General features: G+C 50.5%; 1 protein-coding gene across 3 annotated transcripts in view; it reads left to right on the plus strand.

Moving 5' to 3' along the window:
• The first annotated feature begins 6,971 nt into the window (after positions 1-6,971).
• RFX1 (regulatory factor X1) overlaps positions 6,972-21,045 on the plus strand; it is a 35,652-nt gene continuing 21,578 nt past the window's right edge. For 2 of the 3 annotated variants that reach the window (XM_080671869.1, XM_080671867.1), the window contains exons 1-2: positions 6,972-7,212; positions 16,221-16,568. In XM_080671869.1, the coding sequence (XP_080527995.1) occupies positions 16,268-16,568 (301 nt within the window). In that variant the 5' untranslated portion in view covers positions 6,972-7,212; positions 16,221-16,267. The remainder of the gene's footprint in view (positions 7,213-16,220; positions 16,569-21,045) is intronic. The other variant, XM_080671868.1, reaches the window with a different exon arrangement.

The following is a 21,045-nucleotide window of genomic DNA, read 5'->3' on the forward strand; positions in this document are numbered from 1 at the left end:
ATAGTGTTTATATATCAATTAAATATATTTTTTTCTTTTGCCTTATTGTGCATATAGTTTGAAAAGTTTGTTCAAAGAATCCCTCCATTCACTACACCTCATGTATAATAAGCAGAAATGGTTCAGCTTTATGAGAAATTGCCAGCCTATCAGAAGGATGTCTTGTTCACATTTCAATACACCAAGTGTCAGATTTGTATTTCCTTACTCACTAGCACATTAGGGGATAGTTTAAGTTTCTTTTTTTCTCCCTTTTAGCAAAATTCTGTGGAGACCTCCTGCTCTTGCCACTTGGATCAGGAGCAAGGTTGCTTTATCTTAAAATGCTATAGTGTCTGGGTTTCACCCCATTAGTACTACATTTTTAAAATCCTCACCCAAAGATACATTTTTATTGACTTGAGAGAAAGAGAGAGAGAGAGAGAAACATTGATCAGTTGCCTTCCATATATATTCTGACAAGGGATTAAACCCATAACCTAGGTATGTGCCTTGACCAGGAATCAAACCCGCAACCTTTTTGGTGTATGGGACGGTATTCCAAACAACTGAGCCACCTGGTCAGGCTAGCACTACATTTTAAAAGATCTACTTTGTTGCTTTCACTGTTGGTTGGTATAATATTCTGTATCATGGAGGCTTCTTATTTCATTTTTCTTTTTTTTTCTTTTTTATTGATATCAGAGAGAAGGGATAGGAAGAGAGATAGAAACATCAATGAGAGAGAGTCATTGATTGGCTGCCTCCTGTATGCCCCCTACTGGGGATCGAGCCCACAACCTGGGCATATGCCCTGGACAGGAATCGAACCCGGGACCTTCAGTCCACAGGCCGATGCTCTATCCACTGAGCAAAACCAGCTAGGGCCTCAATGAACATTCTTATCCTTGTGCAAAACTTTCAATGAATATAAAAACTTGGAATACAACTGCCAAGTCACAGTCCTCCCAGTTCAACAGGGAGCTAATAACTGGGTTAAACAAGAGAGAATGTTTACTTGTCTCCACTGCTGGACAGCCTGGGGACCGCCTGTCCTTCTGTCAGTCACTCCACCATCCTCTAGGGCAGTATTTCCGGAGACATTTGGCTGTGTCTGCAGACAACTGTTACACCTGTCAAGGGGGTGTGATGCACAGGACAGCCCTCTTCCATAGCAAAGAATGATTTGGCTCCAAATGTCAGCGGAGCCACCCGCCTTAGAATAGTCCCCACTTTTTTTTTTTTTTTTTTTACATGACTGATTTGTTGAGAGACCGGGACAGTTGTCCCATGGTGCAACCCGTCCTCTGAATTTGTCTGTTGCTTCCTGATGTTGTCATTTAACTTGTTTTTTTGACCCCTTCCATTTCCTGCCAATTGGATGTTAGGTTGAGAGACTTGATCAGAGCCAGGTTTAACATTTTGGCAAGATGTGTCCTAGGGAAAGCTGTGAACTTCCTTTTTGCGTCACATTAAGAGGCCCACAAAGCACTGGGTCCCTCTAGTTTGATCCTGAGCTTCATCAGAGCTACTGCTGGTGACATTCTGTCCTCCATGGCAAGTCCATTCTCCTACACCCAGTGGGCCCTCTGGCACCCTGTGCATATCTTTTTTTAAAAAATATATATATTTTATTGATTTTTTACAGAGAGGAAGGGAGAGGGATAAAGAGCTAGAAACATCTATGAGAGAGAAACATTGATCAGCTGCCTCCTGCACACCCCCTACTGGGGATGTGCCCACAACTGAGGTACATGCCCTTGACCGGAATCGAGCCTGGGACCCTTCAGTCCGCAGGCCGACACTCTATCCACTGAGCCAAACCAGTTAGGGCTGTGCATATCTTAAAAAAAATTTTTTTTTATTGATTTCAGAGAAAAAGAGAGAAACATCAATGATGAGAATCATTGACTGGCTGCCTCCTGCATGCCCTGCACTGGGGATTGAGCCCACAACCCGGGAATCAAACCCTGACCTCCAGGTTCATAGGTCGACACTCGACCACTGAATCATGCCAGCCGGGCCCCTGTTTATATCTTGTTCCTAGCATTCACTCACATGATGTGAAGTATGGTAGCAATCATCTCAGGTAGAAACTGCAGTTTTAACTTTAACTTTAACCCTGCTGTTTTGGCTTCTGTAATTATTTGCTTGCTAAAACAATAGAAAAGTTATTTTGATTTTCTGAACTTAGGTATGCTATCCCAATCGATTGAATATTCCATTGATGGTGGTTTGAATATCCCATTGATTGTGATCTCACTGGTTATCGAAGTACATTCTTCTGGGAACCAGGACAGCTCAATTACCCTAAATTGCCTCAGTAGCTACAGATAATGCATTCCAGTTGACTCAGTGGTCCCAGAATCTGGACAGCACAATTATTCTAAATTGTCTCAGTGGCCCCAGATAATGTGTTTCTGTTGATTCAGTGATCCGTAGACCCAAAACTATACTTAATCTTTATAGATAACTAACTTGCTCAATTTCGCTTCTGTAACTGCTTTGTGCAAACCAGGTTCCTCATTCCAAACCCAAAGATGTAATCGATACCTTTGTGATATTCTGCATATAAGCCAGATGTGGCGAACCTTTCGGGGTTGCGAGATCTGGAGCATGTTGCCCCTCATAGCCACTGGCCTTTAATAAATGACTCCATAACTCAACTTTTTGAGGCGTCCTTTGTGAGATTCGGGGTACAACAGATGTTTTGTAGAGCCCATTATGGTCACTGTCTTACTGATTTCATGGGCTTTTGCAAAACAATAATTTTTCTAATTCTCTCTTTCCTTCTACATTTTCTTTTGCTGGCATTCTTCTTGGGGTTTTTGGTGACCGTGAAACACAGCTATTATTGGGAAGGGAAGACCATGCTTAACTCCTTACTTTTATTTATTATTTATTTATTTATCCCGAATTTTTTTTCAGAGCCCCTTCCCCCACGGGCCCCTCAGTGCCCTGGGCGGGCAGCTGCCATCCTACAGCGACACCTGTGAAGCACTCACCCTCATGGAAGTCACACTGGGTGTTTTCTTAACTCCTCACTTTCAATTACCAATGTTTCCAGGAAGGAGTTGATCGTGAACCGCTTCCAATGGTACAATAAATGTGTGTGTTTTTAATTTGCAAATTGAGGTTTAACATACATACATGCACAGATCTTGCCCGGCTGGAGTGACTCAATTGGCTGAGCATCATCCTGTGCATTGAAAGGACAGTGCAATTTCTGGTAAGGGCACATACCTGGGTTTCAGGTTCAATCCCAGTTGGGGCATGTACGGAAGGCAACCGATGGATGTTTCTTTCTCTCTCTCTTTCTCTCTCTTTCTCCCTTTCTGTAAGCATGTCCTCAGGTGAGGATTAAAATAAATAAGTGAATGCACAGATCTTTAATGAAAAGATGAGGAAATTTTTAGGTCTGTACCTTCGTGCAAATATCATTAGTTAAAAATATAGAACATTTCTAGCCCCAAGTTGGCTTTCCTGCCATGAAGACTTATAATGAACTGCGCCCTCTTGCAACCCGGGACCCCTCGGGGGATGTTGGAGAGCTGGTTTCGGCTTGATCCCCGCAGGCCAGGCCGAGGGACCCCAAGGGTACACGATGGCGGGGAGGGACTGAGGAAGGTACTGCCGGAGGGCTCCAGGGTGTGTCCAGCCTGTCTCGCCCAGTCCTGATGGATTGGCCCAGACCCCAGAAGCAAGCTAACCTACTGGTCAGAGCGTCTGCCCCCCTGGTGGTCAGTGCGCATCATAGTGACTGGTGGAACAGTCGAACCAACCGTCGGACACTTAGCATATTAGGCTTTTATTATACAGGATATTTGTGACTGAAGAAATTATTTCCAGGCATGGTGGTGCCCATCCTGGGGTTCACAGACTTCAGGAAGATGGAAAAATTGGTGAGAGGTGGAAACACGGCTTCTAGGTCCCCCCTCCCACCTGGTTGACCCTAGGAGCCGACTCCTCTCACAGAAGCAGCTGCAGGGGCTGAACAACTTGCTTTGCCAACTGGGATAGATCCCAGGCACCTCCCGCCTGGAAGACTCAATTAATTGTTGGTGGGACTTGTCTGGTCTGAGGCTCAGCTGGCATTTCCAGGCAGACTGGGGCTGCTGCTTCTCCTCTTCCATCGAGGGGCACACCAGGGGCAGCAAAGCACATTGGAAAGTCCCAGAAAATGAGACAGGCTGTCTGGGCTCTGGTGCCTCCAGCTTTGAGACGCTGGGGAGCTCCTTCACCCTCTGAGCCTCTGCTCACCTGCTCAGGTTTATTGGGAGGGTTCATCTAGCTACATTACCTCTCTGACCTCACCTGCTGGTGCTTTCCTCTTTGCTCCTTTTGCTTCAGCCAGATGTTTGCTCAAGCAACCAACCTCAGTACTTGAGTTCTGGCTAAGAAAGCATTCAGACCCAAGATTCAAATACAAGGAAAAGTTTATTTAGAAAGTCACAGATGTTGAAGAGTTGAGCCGCGGACGAGAAGTGAGCTGCCGTGGGCTCAGGGAACAAGTTACAAAACCAAAGGGGCCCTGGGAGCTTGTGAGAGAGAGGCAAGGAAAACAAGTCTGGTGGAAGGGGGTGGGGAAGACACAGGAGTGCTCGATAGAGTTGCCTACTGCCCTGGGTCCTCATCTTGAGGGTGTTTATCTGGAGGTCTCAGGGGAAGATCCCAATAGAATATTCATCAGCTTTCCAGGTGTATACTTTCAGGGTCGTGGTCTCTACTGATTGGTTGGCCCCACCGCAGGGGGTCATTAGTCAATGCTGCTGGTCCTGAGTCAGCCAAGGCATTGCTTGTGGCTTGTCTTGTTTTGCTGCTTTACTGGGCCTGGAGTTGAAACACAACTAAGGCCTAGATGTATTTGATGCCGGTGGGAACCTCACTGTCCTGGGGGCTTAATGATTAAGGGCTGTTCTCCAGCTCCCTTGTTCATTCCCCCCCTAAGGGGATCTAACCTTCATGACTAGCAACATGCCAGAGGAGGAAAGGTCAAGGAAGGGTCAAAACCACATGACCAGCAATATGAAAGGTCAGGGTGTCTAAACCTGCATGACAGGGCGATATACTAGAAGAGGAAAGGTTATCCTGTGGGGAGGTCCTTGCTTTCCCAGTTTTGCTGGTTGCTAGGCACTCGAGGCCTTCAGCCCTGGTGACCCTCTGTACCTGGCCTATCACCCTTGCTCTGCTCAAGCCTGTCTAACTGCCTAACAACCCTGCTCAGGTGACATAGGCTACAGCATCCTCTCTCTCTTCCCGCACACCCTCTAATGTTTCTCCTACAGCCTTTATAAACTAATTTTATGTACTAATTTCACTGATAATTGTGTCTCCCCTAGTAGAATGCAAACTCTAAATACTTATCTGCTTTCACTTCACAGCCTGTGCCTTGCAAAGAGGAAGTGTAATACTGGTTGAAGTAGGAAACAAAAACCACTTTTTGTCCCACAACAGAACTAGAACCTCCGGCTCTAAGCCTTTGCCTTCTTTTTCCTCCTTCTTTTGTTTCAAAAAGGACTAGGGCACAAAATTTAATGGAGTGTCAAAAAACTCAATAATTATTGTTTTCAAAAATCAAAATTAATGCAAAAAAGATGACCAAAATATATTTTTTAAAAGTAACACAAGAACTGACCCTGCACTTACATGACTCACCTCACCCTAATCCCAGTAGTTTTTATTTAAAGTTTTGGTATTTTGTTCATCATGGACTCTTTTCCATTTTTTTTTGATACTTATTTATTTTAAATATATTTTTATTGATTTGAGAGAGAGAAAAAAAAACATCAATGACGAGAATCATCCATCAGCTGCCTTCTGCACGCCTCATACTGGGGTTCGAGCCTGCAACCGGGCATGTGCCCTAACCAGGAATTGAACCGTGACCTCCATGCCATGCCAGCCAGGCTAATTTTGATATTTTAAAAGTATTTTATTAAAATATTTATCTTGATGGTTGAGTTGTTGCACCCAAAGGGCTCACCATTCTGTCTTTTCTATTCTCTCCTGGGGAAAACCGAGGCACCGACGCCGGGGCGGTGCGGAGCTCGGCTAAGCGGCCGAGCTCCCCCCACCTCCGCCCGCCAGCCCCCGGTGAAGAAGGGGCGGCAGCTGACCTTTGCTTATCACCCACGTGGAAACTTCTAATTAAGTCCCCCGCCCGCGGGAGACCTTTCCCAGGACGGCCCGCGCCTCCTGCGGGGCTGAGATAGCCGCGGTAGCCATGGCCTCGGTGACCTTTACGGGGCTGGGAGGAGGGCGAGGGCACGGCGGCCACGCGTCTGGCCGATCTGGGCGGAGATGCCAAGGGTTGGGTCGCTCCCGGGATGGTATCGGGCTGGGGGCTGGGACCTGGGATTGAACCTGGCCTCAGTTCCCCAAGTCCATCTCATCGTCATAGGGCGAGGGGGAGAGGGGAAGAGCGCCCCGTGACGTAATCGAACCCCGAGTCCGGCCTCCGCCGCTAGCGTCACAGACGAGCAGCGCTGCGGCACCGCATTCCTCTCGTGACTTTAGTGCGGGAGGCCATGAACTGGCCCACGGGCAGAAGGAGACGTCTGAAGAGAGCACTCTCTTCTTCCTCACCCTTATATTTGGTAAGACGTTTATAGTACACAGGAGCGGACTACCACTCCCAGCTAGCCTTGCGTGCTGCGCATGCTCGTGGCCTCCAGTTAGAGAGCGCGGCAAACCTTTAGGGTAGATTGACGTCCTTTTAGTCGAAACACAAGGCAGCTTTACAGCCGCAAGCCATAGACCCCACCCCTTTATTCTTAGCCGCTGCTTCCTTGCGGGAATGACGGGCTCTGCTGCCTTTGAGGTTTCAGTTTCCTTTGATAGACATTCCTGCCGATTAATCAGATCGCCAGAAAGTCAAGAGGGTGTTGAAAAGCGTGCTTTAGGACCAATAGCTTAGCAGCAGGGCCCAGCATTGTCCAATCACTCCTTCTGGCGTCGCCAATCACCCGAGACCCCGCCCTTGCCCGTGACGTAAGTAGGGTGGGTAGCAACAGTTGCCCCGGTGAGGGAAACGGAGGCGCCATAGCCACGGTAGTCGTGGCGACCAAGCAACCCGGCAACGCGAGTCAACAACAACAACCGCCCGGCCGACCCCCACCCCCACCCCGATCCCCGACCCGGCCCGGGGACCCCGGCACGTTCTGTCCCCCTCCCAACATCGCCTCCGAGACCTCTGGAAAGCCCGTCTGCGGACAGAAGTGGGGAGAAGCCAAGGTAATCGGGACGGCCGGGGTGGCGGGCCGGGGAGGGCGGCGAGGCTCGGGCGGCGGGTGTCGCTGTAATCATAGTCCCGGGGGAAGGGGCGGACGGTCAAAATGGCGGCGACAGTCGGGGCCGTGGGGGAGGGGGGCCGGGGCCCAGCTGGGGCGACACCACCCGCCCTAGGCCCCGCGGCCCGGCCCCCGCGAGGGGCGGGCGCTCGCTGGCCCACGGCGAGCGGAGGTTGACGGGCCCCAGCGGGGGGCTTTTATATATCAGGAGGAGTGGAGGGGCGGGTCTGGGGAGGTTGGGCCAATAGAAGCTAGGGAGGGGCGAGGCGGGGCCGAGGTCGGTAGGCGGGGCCAGGCCATAAGGTGTAGGCGGGGCCGTCCTGTGCACCCTGGAACCGGGTGGGGCAGCGTCGCCGGGAGCCTTACCGCTCTCCCAAGCGATGGAAGGCCACCTGTGCCTTTTCTCTTTAGAACCCCCCTAGTTGTCCCCAGGACTCAGTGCCAGCCACAGCTGCTGAGTCCTCAGTTTTTCGTCCTGTAAAATGGGGAGAACCCCCCCTTTTTTTCATTTCAAGGATTCCTAATTATTTTCAAGACTTTCTCTAGGGTTCATCTTTGAATTTTTACCTCATCTACTGTTTCTGAATGTGTTTGATAGATTTAACTATTAGCTAGTTTCCATTTAAACCCTGCAGTTTCCTCGGAAATCTGCCTTCTCTCTGAGAGGAGGCCAAGGGCAAAGTTTCACGGAGAAGCTGTGGGCTAGGAATATGGCTTTAGCCTGGAAGATTTGATTTGCAAAAATCGAATCTGATGGTAGGGAAGAGTGATCTTGAATGACTGAGTTAGAGGAACAGGAACTTGATTGCTTCTCTGGGGCTGCTGTCTTAGACCAGGTGTAGCCCCTGGGCAGGGAGTTTGTCACTGGAGTTGGGACCATTCCTAGCTGTTCTGCCCATCCTGGTCTCCCTTTCTGGGGATGGATAGCAAATGGTGCCTGAGGAAGTTTCTTAGATTTATTAAGCTTCTACTCTTGGTGAGACACATGTTTTTGTGTCAGTCAAGTTGGTGTCAGTTGGGTCACATGTTACTGAGGAGGTACCAGCCTCCAGGACCACGTGGGCAGGAGGGAGCAGTCACTGAGGTCAGAGGGAAGGGGAAGTAAGTGTTCCACATTTGTTAGAGGAGAATCTGAGGGACTGCTTTGCCAGACAACAAGAGCTGCCAGCTTGGGGAAGAATTTTGTTTTAAGCCAGCCAGGCCAAGTCCACTTTCCCTAGTCTCCATCTTGCTTTGGAGTTTGACATCAGCAGAGCTGAGTGGCTATGTGCAAATGGCCACTTTTTTTTTACTACGTCTTTTTAAATAGGTTTTTATTGATTTTTTTTTTTTTTTTTTAGAGAGGAAGGAAGAGGGGGAGAGAGAGAATGTGAGAGAGAAACATCAATCGGCTGCCTCCCATAAGCACTCGCAACTGGGGATCAAACCCGCAACCTAGGTATGTGCACTGACTGGGAATTAAACCAGCGAGTTTTCAGTGCACAGGATGACACTCACCAAACTGAGTCACACCAGCCAGGGCCAAACTGCCACTTTTAAAATCAATCAAACTTCAAGGAGAAGGATCCCATTTCAGGCTCTCCCAAAGCTTTCCCCTGAGGATTTAAGATAAGGCTAGGGCAGGGGTTCACTTCTGCAGGGAATTTTCCTAGGCCAGACCCTCTGAGAGTTGGTGTAGAACCCCTTGAAAGTTAGAAAATTTTCAGTAAAGATCTAGAAATAACCGAATTGCCAGAAAGATCACCACCTGTTAGAAAAGCAAATTTTGAGCAGAAAGAGATGATTCTGATTATCTACTCTTGTTGACTGTCACCCACCTCCCATAACTTTTACAATTATTTTTTTATATATACTTTTATTGATTTCAGAGAGAAAGGAAGAGGGAGAGAGAGAAACATCAATGATGAGAGAGAATCATTGATCGGCTGCCTCCTATATGCTCCCTACTGGGGATTGAGCCCACAACCCGGGCATGTGCCCTGACCGGGACTCGAACCTGTGACATCCTGGTTTATAGGTCAACACTCAACCACTGAGCTTTGCTGGCAGGGCAACTTTTACATTTAAAGGGCTCAAGCCCAGAGGGTCATTTGACTATGGTAGGAACACTGGTTTGGTTTGCTTGTCCTTGAAACAATTTGCTCTCTAGCTTTGCTCTTGGGCAAGATACTTAACTTCCTGGGCTTCAGTTTCCTCCTATCTAAGCTGGGGGGCAGTAATCATTGGTAATGATTTTAATCTCATGTTACTGTGCTGTGGATTCCATGAGAGAATACAAGTTGAGCATCAAATACATAGTAATTGCTCAAATTATGTTAGCTGTTACTGTTATAATGATTGTCACTTCCTGCTCAGCCCTCGGAATTACACTGTTTGCATTTATTTTTATTGTTTTGAATGGGGTGAGAGCGTAGTGGCTTGAAAGGTTGACTCGCTTGCTGGGCTGTGTGGCTAGTGACAGGGATCTCAGGAGCTGGATGCCAGGACTCTACTCTCCTAAGGCCCTTCTCTGGCTTTAGGAGAGTAGCCAGAAAGAAAAATTGTCCCTGGGCCCTGGGCCCCGGGCCCCCACTCAAGCTTTCCAGGAGTCAGCTGGGTAAGCTGGGGGTGTGGATATCATGGGAAAGGAATTCCTGGAGCTGAGGTCCTTGCCCTTTCCTCCCTATACACCCCCTAGCATTTTGGGGATGAGGATAGAGGATGGGCCATGCACCAGGGACGTAGCCTACAGATAACAGCCTCAAAGTATATGTTCTTCCTGATCTAGGGGGCTCATTCTGCACCAGGAGGCATCATCCACCCCTGTAACACAAGCCTGCTGCTGGCAGAAGGCAATAACTTTTTCTTTCTTTTCTGTTTTTTTTTTTTTTTTTTTAGAGAAAGTAGAAGGAGGGGGAGAGAAACAGACATCAATGTGTCCATCGTTTGGTTACCTCCTGCATGCGCCCTGACCAGGGTTAAGGAGTGAACCCAAAGCCTAGATACATGCCCTTGACCGGGAATTGAACCCACACCCTCCAGTGCTCTGGCTGACGCTCTAACTGCAGAGCCCCACTGGCCAGGACAGCAATAACTTTTTCACAAAGTCTCACCAATCAGTAGATTCTAACTGGCTTTTGACATTCACTAGCAGTGTGTCCCCAGCCCATGGACACTCATTTGACAGTAAAAGTTGAGCCCCCACTGTGGTCTAGGAGCTGGGGTTGGAGTGATGGACAAGGTTGGCAAGATCTCTGCCCTTGGTGTTATGAGGGAGGAGGAATTATGAGTAAGGAAATAAACCACCAGAGAAATACAGGGCTGGGAAGAAAAAAACAGGAGTATGTGTTCCAGAGTCCTGGGGGGAGGGACACTTGAAATACAAGAAGGTGACAAATGAGCTGGGACCTGAATGAAAAGAAGGAGCCAATGATGGAGGTGGAGGTGAGGAGAGCATGCTTATAGGGGGAAGAGCTGATGCAAAAGTCTTGAGGCTGGAGGAGGGCTGGAGCATTTTAGGAATGAGAGATATTGTGACTAAAACATCCAGAGCGAGAAAGGCAGGGACTAGAAGGGCCAGATCCCACAGAAACCTATGGTCATGGGAAGGGCTCTGAATTTTACTTATTCTCTGTGATGGGGAGCCGTGGAGCCTTTTGAATAGTGTTTGTATTTTCAAAGGATCTTTTAGATTATAGAGGTAAAAGTGAAGCCAGGAGCTAGTGACAAGGCTGTGGCAGGGATCCAGGCAAGAGATGATGGCAGCTCAGACTTGCATGGTGTTGATGAAGATGGAGAGAAGTGCCCAGCCTTAGGATATATTTTGGAAGAATTATTGACAAGTCTTAGAAACTAATGGGGTATAGAGGATGAGGGAAACCTACATCATTATAGTTAATTTCCCCACCCCCCTGTAAGTTCCTTTTTGAAGCCATTTGATAGATGAGGAGGGTGAGTTTTCTTTCCCTTTCCTCGGAATGGTCTCATCTAAGATGTAAACCATTTGGTTATAGGATCTAGTGTCCAAAACAGGCCACCAACTAAGGACACCACCTGTTTTTGTATGGCCCATGAGCTAAGAATGATTTTTACATTCTTGAATGATTGGGAAGGGGTGGGGGATCAAAAGACAATGGATAATATGTCATGACATGAAAATTACACTGAGTGGCCAGATTATTATGATCGCTGAATGCATAATAATCTGGCCACTCAGTGTATATCCTATATAATAAAAGGCTAATATGCAAATTGTCCCCTCGACCAGGAGTTCGACCAGCAGGCAGGCCGGCCAACCACCCATGTTGCCTCCCCCTGGCCAGGCTGGCCGGACCCCACCCATGCACGAATTCATGCACCGGGCCTCTAGTGTATGTGTATATATATATGTATATACATACACACACACACACACACACACACACACACACACACACACACACACACACTAGAGGCCCGGTGCACGAAATTCGTGCAGGGGGGGGGGAAGGGTGGTCCCTCAGCCAAGCCTGCACCCTCTCCAATCTGGGACCCCTTGAGGGATGTCCGACCGCCCATGTCGGACATCCTTCTCACAATACAGGACTGCTGGCTCCCAACTGCCCGCCCCTGCTGGCCTGGGTCCCACCCAACTGTCCTCCCCTGCAGGCCTTGTACCCCCCCCAACTGCTCTCCCCTGCAGGCCTGCCCCCCCAACTGTCCTCCCCTGCAGGCCTTGTCCCCCCCCCAACTGCTCTCTCCTGCAGGCCTGACCCCCCCCCAACTGCCCTCCCCTGCAGGCTTGATCACCCCCAACTGCCCTCCCTTGAAGACCTGGTCCCTCCCGACTGCCCTCCCCTGCTGGTCATCTTTTGGTGGCCATATTGTGTCCACATGGAGGCAGGATCTTTGACCACATAGGGGCAGCCATCTTGTGTGTTAGAGTGACAGTCAGTTTGCATATTACTCTTTTATTAGACAGAATACACACACACACACACACACACACACACACACACACACACACACACACTGACTGGCCAGATTATTATGCGTTCAGAGATCATAATAGTCTGGCCACTCAGTGTATATGAAATTAAATTTCAATGTCTAGAAATAAAGTTTTATTGGCACAGAGCCACACTTGTTTACATATCATCTGTGGTTGCTTTTACACTACAATAGCAGAACTGAGTCATTACAACAGAGACTGTCTGCTCACAAAGCCAAAAACATTGACTGTCTGGCCCTGTTCTAGAGTCATTCTCCAAAAACATAGCTGTTGCCTTTGAAGATAGGTGCAGCCATTGGTGTTTTTCTTGGTAGTTCCATTGCCAAGGAGTAGATTTACTTAGTTATTCCTTTGTTTCATGTGCTCTTCTCCATCAAGAAAGGGGTCTCATGTTCAAAGAGATGAGGAATGCCTCATGCTGTATAGAGATTTGTGACTTATTCCTCTTTAGGGAACATCCTAAATAACTCTGCTTAACCCATCATCCACAAATGGAGGAAAAAAATGGTTCCCTGGCCAAATAATTATGGGACATTTGGCATCCTGTATAGCCCCTCCAGGAAACTGACAATAACAGTTCTGAGAAGGCCTCCAATATAAAAGTTGATTGAACTGTTTTATTCATTCTCCCCCACCCCTCTCCTGAACTCAGCCTTTCAGCTCTCATTGCCTCCTCCTTCTGTCCCTGAGTGGAAGGGATGAGGTCTTCAAGTTTTATATCTCGAGGAGAAGAAACCAACAAAGTGTGTGGAGCTTTTAAAGCCCTTTTCTGGTGGGAGGGGCCACAAAGGACCAGCTCTCCTAGGGCTGAGAAAACCCAAGTCAGGATTACTCAAAAAGTGTCCCCAGGACTACCTGCCTCAGAATCATCCAGGGGTTGGGTAGCTCAAGCAACAGACTCCAGGACCATCCCAGACTCTGGGCAGTGGGGCCTGGGAACCTGAATTTACCTAGCTCCAAGTGATGCTGATGACATCAGAATCGGATTCCCCCTCAGTGCCTCCTTCCAAGTGCTCAAGAATGGTGCCTATCTCAATACCCTTCATCCACACCAGGCACAGATATTTGTTGAATGAATAATAATAGCAGCTTCCAGCCCAGCCAGTGTGCTCAATGGGTTGAGCATCAGCCCATGCACCAGGAAGTCACTGGTTCGATTTCCGGTCAGGGGATGTACCCGGGATGCGGGCTTGAGCCCCAGTGCGAGGCATACGGGAGGCAGCCCATCAATGTTTTTCTCTCTCCCTTTCCCTTCCTCTCTCTCTAAAATCAGCCCTAACCGGTTTGGCTCAGTGGATAGAGCATCGGCCTGCGGACTGAAGGGTCCCAGGTTCGGTTCCGGTCAAGGGCATGTACCTTGGTTGTGGGCACATCCCCAGTAGGGGGTGTGCAGGAGACAGCTGAAAGATGTTTCTAACTCTCTATCCCTCTCCCTTCCTCTCTGTAAAAAAAAAAAAAAAAAAAAAAAAAAAAAAAAAAAAATCAATAAAATATATTTTAAAAAATAAAATAAATAAAATCAATTAAAAAAATTTTTTTAAATAGCAACTTCCATTTCTCAGTGTTCATTGGGTGCTAGGCTGATCTCTTTGGATTTTTACAACAGCCCTATGAATTGGCTGTTCTCATCATGCCCAGGTGACAGGTGGGGAAACAGGTCAGTCATATGTTCATGAATTAAGAGACAGGCCATGGTTGATGTCGAGGTGGGTCTGCCACAAGGCAGTTTGATGATTTGCTATAGTCCCTTGAGCACTCGAGCTAGGCCAGAGGTTGGACTTAATGGTGTGAGGAGCCCGTGGGAGGTGACCTCTCTAATGCTGGCAGGAAGGAGTTTGGGAGGGTGGAGGCTGGAGGGTGGAGGCCGTGTGTGTGGCAGACAGCAGCCTCTTGCCTCTCCAGATGGGCAAGCTCCCCAGGCTGCCTGAGTTACCAGCAGGGAAGCACTGAGACCGGCCACCCATCCACAGTGCCCGGTAGACAGCTCCCCAACTGCCTCTGCCCCTCTGTCCCTAATGACGTGGCCTGGTAGGTAAGGTAGCCCCAGGGCTCTGCCAGCTCTGCCTATGCCAGCCAGCGGAGCCCTATAGCTCCTCCCCAGCCTACCCTAAGCCCAGCAAGTGGGCACAATCAAGTGCAGACAGAAGCCCCTTTTCCTTTGTACTCCGCGGCCAAGAGGCAGGACCTGGCGGCTCTTCCTCTTTCCTGAAGTTTTGTTAGAGGGCCCTGGGTGATGTTATGGACCAGAGCCATTTCCTCAGTGCTTATTCTGTGCTGGGTGCTTGGCCAAGCTTGTCTACTCGACCAGACTGAACTCATCAGCCACCCTGCGTTGTAGGCCTGCCGTCCTCCCATTTTATAGACAGGACAGTGGAGGCCCAGGAAGGGAAGGCTCTTTTTCAAGTCACATGGCTAGGAGATAGCCAAGTTCAAGTCCTGAGGACAGCTCTTGGGTCCTAGAAAGGGAAATAAAGGGAAACCATTGCGTTGTCCAGCATCCCTCAGGCTGCTCAGGTGAACTCCCTGCCACCATTTCTGCTGCTTTAACAGGGGCCCAGGGCAGGTGGCTAACCTCTGGGAGCAAAGGGTGAAGGGTGTAGGGGTGGGAGGAAAAGGGTTCCCTCAGGTTTCCTCACCTGAAAATCTACTGATTGTGAGAAATAAATGAACCCGGCTCCCTGAGTAGGGCTGGGGGCTAAGAGGGCATCTGGAGGTCAGAGAGACCTGGATTCAACTCCTTCTCTCCTTTTTGCTCTGTAACCTTCAGCAGCTCACTCCAGAGCCTAGCTTTGCTCATCTGTAAAATGGGCATGGTAGCTCCTCCTTCACTAGGCTACAGTGAGGAAGCAATCACAGCAAAGAGCTCCTGGGGCTTCTCCTCAAGGAGCAGCAGTTGTTTTTCTCCTCTTTCCCCTTGAAAATCCCATTCTTAAGTTGGTTCTTGGGCAGGACTGTCAAACTCAAATCCAGGGGCAAGGCAGGATGGGGCCATGAAGGTGTGGGGCTGGAGCTTTACCTCTGAACCACTCAAGCATTTGTTCACTGATCTTAGATGCTCAGGAGCTGGGGGTGGGGTGCATTGAGAGATGGGGGGCAGAAACTGTCAGCCCATTCCCTGCTGAGGTAGTCTAGCAAGAGGGATGCCTTGCCTAGCCCAGCATCTGGGAGAGGAACCATGACCAGTTGGCAGCCAGAAAGGCACTCTCTCCATGATAAGCTCACATCTGGTGTGTTCACCTATAATTGCCCTCAGGCAAAGGCCTGATAGCTTCTGTGGCCATAAGCAGTTGTGGGGAGGGGGTGTGGACTCAAATACCTTTCTGGTACCCCACTGGGAATGATACTCAGCCAAGAATCCAAGCCCAGATGGTGGGCACATAGGAAGCTAGCATGGGCTGGCTGGCAAACAACTTGTCCCAAGACTTTCCTTTCCAGCAATTAGCTGATTAGTCAAGTGCTCAGAGCACCCACGGTTCAGCTTTGCTGCTTCCATGTTCTGTGGCCTGGGGCAAGCTCTTTAACCTTTAACCTCTCTGAGCCTCTGCTCCTCATCTGGCATTCTGAACCCAAACCCAGATGTGATTGTTGCAAAGTTTAAAATGAAATATGTAAAGCACAGTGCCTAGTCTGTAGGAACCCTCAGAGAACTGTACCATTTGTTCCTGGGTGAGGGCCCAACTGAGTTCTTCCTGGCACAAGGTTTCCCTGGGCACCAGGGGCTAGGACAGAAGAAGACAGGAGTCCTGGGCAGGGGTAAGTGGAAGAGGTGCAGATCAGCCTCGGTCCATACCCAGTACCTCTGTAGTGATGGGTTAGTTACATTTGGCCACCAGCCTCGGTATTTAATTAAGTCAGTGATGAACCCAAATGTGTCTCTAGGGAGCCAGGAGCTGTCCCTGGCTTCCTCTGCCTGTAGATTAATTTTTGTTTTTCCTTCTTTTGTTGTTTCTTTTTTCCTCTTCCCCCCTCCCCTTCTTCCCAAGGAAGAAAAAAAAAAGCCTTATTTATTATCATTTTCCCCACTGTTGGCATGGCAACACAGGCGTATGTTACTGAGCTACAGGCAACCCCGCAACCCTCCCAGCCGCCACAGGCCCAGCCTCAGCCACCGCCACCAGCGGCACCCCAGCCCCCCCAGCCACCTGCCACTGCCGCCACCCCCCAGCCTCAGTACGTCACCGAGCTGCAGAGCCCCCAGCCCCAGGCACAGCCACCGGGCAGCCAGAAGCAGTATGTGACGGAGCTCCCGGCTGCCCCCACGCCCTCACAGCCAGCCGGCACACCTGCCCCGTCCTCCGTGTCCCAGCAGTACATCGTGGTCACTGTCTCTGGTAAGTGGACATGTGTGTGGGGCCAGGGTGCTCTTTAAACAACTCCAAGAGGAGATTTGGGGAGCATCCTGGCAGTGAGGGCTGTCACTTACTGTGCCTGTTATCAGGATGGCAGCTTTTAAACTCTCCAGGATTCCCAGGTGAGACTTGGGGAACATCTCTGGGGAACGAGTTATAAGGCCAGACAGGGAGGCCTCTGTGCCCCCAACTCTTCCCTACCAGGGTAGCTCTAAGAGCTGTTTCTGTCTATCCCCAAGTAAGATGTCACTTGAAGAAAGGATTGGGCAGTGGAGTTAAAGTTCATAAACATCTGCTGGAGAGGAAGGTGAGCACACGGCCGCTGTGCGGTAGTCCTCGCCTCACTGCTCACCAGCCCCTTGGCTGCCCTGCCTCAGTTTTCTCATCCAGAAAAGGTTCCTAATGGTTTCATGCGCTCAGGGGATGTGTGTGAGGTGGGGCACTTCAGGGAGATTGGCTGGAGGGCCTGAAGGCATCACCTCTCTCCCTTCTCGTTTCATTTTTGGCAGGACTTGGGCCAAGCAGGGCTCTTGGCTGGACAAGTTCAAGACTATGTAGCCAAGAGTTCCTGTTTCTCACTATGGCCACCCCTTAAAGCCATGGAGCAAATGACCAGGAAACTTGGGTCATGGCACCTGTGCAGCCTTCCTAGAGCATCTAACCCATGCCCCAGTCTTCCCAGGACAAGGCCAGACTGGGCAGAGGGAACCCAGAGCAGAGGGTTTGAACAGGTGGTCACTCCCCTGAGGAGAAGTGTATAGCTCAGACAAGGACTGGACGTTGTTAGTGCTTTCCAGTGTGCTCTGAGGAAGGGGGTGGATGCAGCAAAACTCCCAGGTGAGGCTGGCCCAGATCTTTTGGAGTGAAAAAAGAAGTGGCCGGGGGCGGGGGTGTCACAGTGCATTCTGGGGGCTGTAGAAGGAGCAGATCAAGACTGAGTTTAGGACCATAGATGATAGTCAAATATGCGGCAATTGACATGACTCCATGGAACTAGGACAAATGCGGCTGGGGCCCTGGGCAGCATCCTGGAAATTCCTGACAGTGTCAGTGTCCCCAGAGAGGGCCAGGGGGTGGGGGCACGCAGGAGCTCAGAGCATTGGCGCTTTACCACACAGATGGTGTGGAGGGATGGTACATGAGAGCCATGAGGAGCACACTGGGTTGAGGCCAAGCCATGGGCATGGCCAGGGTTTCCGGGCCACAGATCTCTGGTGGGTTCTCAGTGCTGCCCAGAAATCCTGCTACATCTTCTCACTGACATACCCCCCACTTTCTGAGAAACCCACTTCCTCTCCCCCCTAACCTCTGTCACCTCCCTCTCTGCGTTTTTGACCCCTAACCCTGCTGCTGACCTCACTGGGGACAGGGTGTCATCATGTGATGAGAAGGACCCCATCTCCCTCTGCCGCCAGCCTCCCAGCTCCATCTCATCCACCAGCTTCACCTATCCCAGGCTGCCCCCTCTAAGACGTGCTCCTGCCATCCCAGCCTTGTCCCTTGATCCCTATCTCACATTCTTTCTCACCTGCCCACAAAGATGAAACAGCTCCCATTTTAACCTGGACCCCCACCCCCAGGCCCTGCATCCCCTCCAGCTGCCACTAGTGTCTTCCCTTTAAGTCAGAATTCCTCAAAGGATTTGTCCTTCCTTCCTTACCCCAAGCTCTCTCCTCAGCACCCATACCTTTCCTTCCAGAGATGCCCTCCAGCCCTGGTCTCCACCTACCTCCCTGCCACTCCTTCTCTGTCCCCTTTGCTGCTTCCTTCTCATCTCTCTGGCCTCATTAGCAATGACCTCATCAGATCTGGGGCCTCCTCTTCACTCCAGTGACTCATCCTTCATTGGGTCTTTGTCAAGTGTCTCTGCTTTTAATGCCACCTTTATGCTGACAATACCCATATTGAGGTCTGTGCCCTGGGCCACAGCCTGGAACCCAGGATCCTGTGTCCAGCTTCCTCTGACCATCTACTCGGTTGAACAGCCCTCTCAACTCACCATGGCCAAATGGAACTATGGATTCCTCCCAATTCAAACCTGCCCTCCTTTGAGCCTTCCTCCTCCTCATAAACACCACCCCAAGGCCCGGGTCAACTTTGATTCCTATCTTACCCATCCTCACGCAAGCAAGGCCTCTTGGCTCCCCCTCCTAAATCCAGCCATCTCTCCTGCCTCCATGGCCCCCAGCATGGCCCAGCTTCCACTATTACCCTTCATAGTTCTCCCCCTACAGCAGATAGAGGGATCCTATTGACTATTGTCAACCCAGCTGATTCCAAGGCAGGTGACCTTGGGCACTTGCTGAGAAACCTGGCCTGAGCTTTCTGGGTCCTAGGACATCTGCTCCCTTGGGCCCCTCCCATAGGAAAGGGCTTTAAACTCTCCACACTTGCTGTGCCCCTGCAATGAGCACCCAACCTCCTGACCCTGGCCTGCAAGTTCTGCTGGCTGCTCGGCCCCACCTGGCCCCACTGCGCCCTCAAACCCTTGCTCTAGCCTCACTGGCCTACCTGCAGCTTTACAAACCCACCAGACTCAGTCCAGCCTCAGGGCCTTTGCACTCTCAGTGCTCTCTGCCTGAAGCACTCCATCCTAGACCTTCTGGAGTTTCATCTCTGGTGTTTTTTCAGTCTCTGCTCAGATGCCACCTACCTGACGCCCATACCACCTCTCGGGCACTCTCACTCCTTGTCTCTTTACTTTGCTTTATTTTTCTTAGTATCACCACCTGTAGTGATGACAATTACGATATCTACCTCCATTATCTGTGAGGGTGGAACTCTGTCTACTGAGTTTTTGTGGAATGGTCAGTGAACTCCCACATGAATGCTGGCCTGACCTCATGCAGCCCTCACAACCGGTCAGCCCCTGGGCCACCAAGAGCAGGTGGGAGGCCTTCCTTGGCACAGGTGGAGGGCTTTGCTCAGCTCCAGGGCATTGATTGGCCCTGGACCTCTTGGGTGCTGGCTTTAGCTGCCTTCTGGTCTAGGGTCTCTAGAGCAAGGGTTTAGAATGGGCGCACAACTCCGGGCCCCAGAACTCCCCAAATCCCAGCCCACCCTCTCTGTTCCCCTCCGTCCCTCCAGTTCCTCCAGTTCTTCCTGGCACTACCCCACGGAGGCCCTATGCTTAGAGGTCAGAGTTATGCATGGTCTCTTGGGTCTCAGCAGGCCTCTTACTAGCTGTGGTGCTGGGGAGGTGGCCCCCAGTCCTCCCACTGTGCTGCAGGGCGCTCTGGGCTATTGGCATGACTCTTGGGATCCCTTCTTTGGCAGTGGCTTAATCATCTTTTATAATGGTCTTGGGAGATTCCTTCTTTCTGCTGCTCCTGGATCTGGCAGGAGTGAGTCTGTCCCCAGAATGGTGTCTGGGTGATGTTTCCTAGATCTATTCTGAGGAAGGGGAGGTTGGCTAGCACCCTGCAACTGCACTTGCTGCTCTGTTGACCCCTCCCCCACCCCTTGCAGTGATTTCCTAGGGGGTCTACTGTGACCTTCTTCCAGGTTTGTGTCTCTGTATCTAAGGGTGGCCTTTGGGCCATGTGAGCCAGTCCTGGGGTAGGGAGGTGGGGCTGTAAGTGACACCAGCAAATGCAGCAAGGTGCCTGGGGCTCCTCCAGGGCCAGAAGCAATCTGAGCTGACCAGGGACCCAGGGAGTTTCTGGGAGGGGGGAGGGAAGGGCCTGGACCTAGACTTGGAGCCCAGGCTGGCAGCTAGCCAAGGCAGCACCAGAAGGCAGGTCATCCAGCTCTGTCCTCGTGGGCTCTACCCTAAGGTGACTTTGGAGGTGATGGGAAAGCAGCTCAAGTTTCTCTGCTCAGAAATAATCTTCTAGATCCATGAATCCCATCTTCAGAGGCCACCAGACTCTTGCCAGAAACTCGAGGTGGAAGGAGGGCTCTGTGGGTCCTGGCAGTGTCCCCAGGACAGTGAAACCAAGCCTGCCTGCCAGGGATGGGGCTAGTCTGAAGAAAGGATCTTGTCCAGCTTCCCTTCCCTGCTTCTCTCTCACTTGGAGTCCTTGGGAGTCCCAAAGACGTGTGTCTGGGAGATGGGCATAGAGGGTGGGGGGTGTGGTTTCCTCGCCGATGGGGAAACTGAGGTCAGGACAGACAAGGGACCCAGGACCATGGGAGCAGCAGAGGCCTAGAGGTCCCCCTCCCCCAAGTTCTCCTGACTGAAATCATCCCTGGGAGCAAAGGACTAGGAGGGAGAGGGCCACACTACCCCATCTATTGTCCGTGGGGAATGGGCCTCTCTCAGCTTCCCCCAAGTAGCTCATGGCATTTGAGGTATGAATAGGTCTTAAAGGGGAAGTTCAGGGTCCAGGGAAGATGAGATACTCATCAGACTGAGGGACAGGAAATCAGCTGCCACTTCCTGACTAGAGACTTGAGACAGTGGGGCCCTCCCTGATCTCATGCACATGCCTAGAATGGAGATGGCAGATAGACAGAT

Source organism: Plecotus auritus (genome assembly GCF_963455305.1).
Source record: "Plecotus auritus genome assembly, chromosome: 6".
In the NCBI taxonomy this organism is placed as follows: domain Eukaryota; kingdom Metazoa; phylum Chordata; class Mammalia; order Chiroptera; family Vespertilionidae; genus Plecotus; species Plecotus auritus.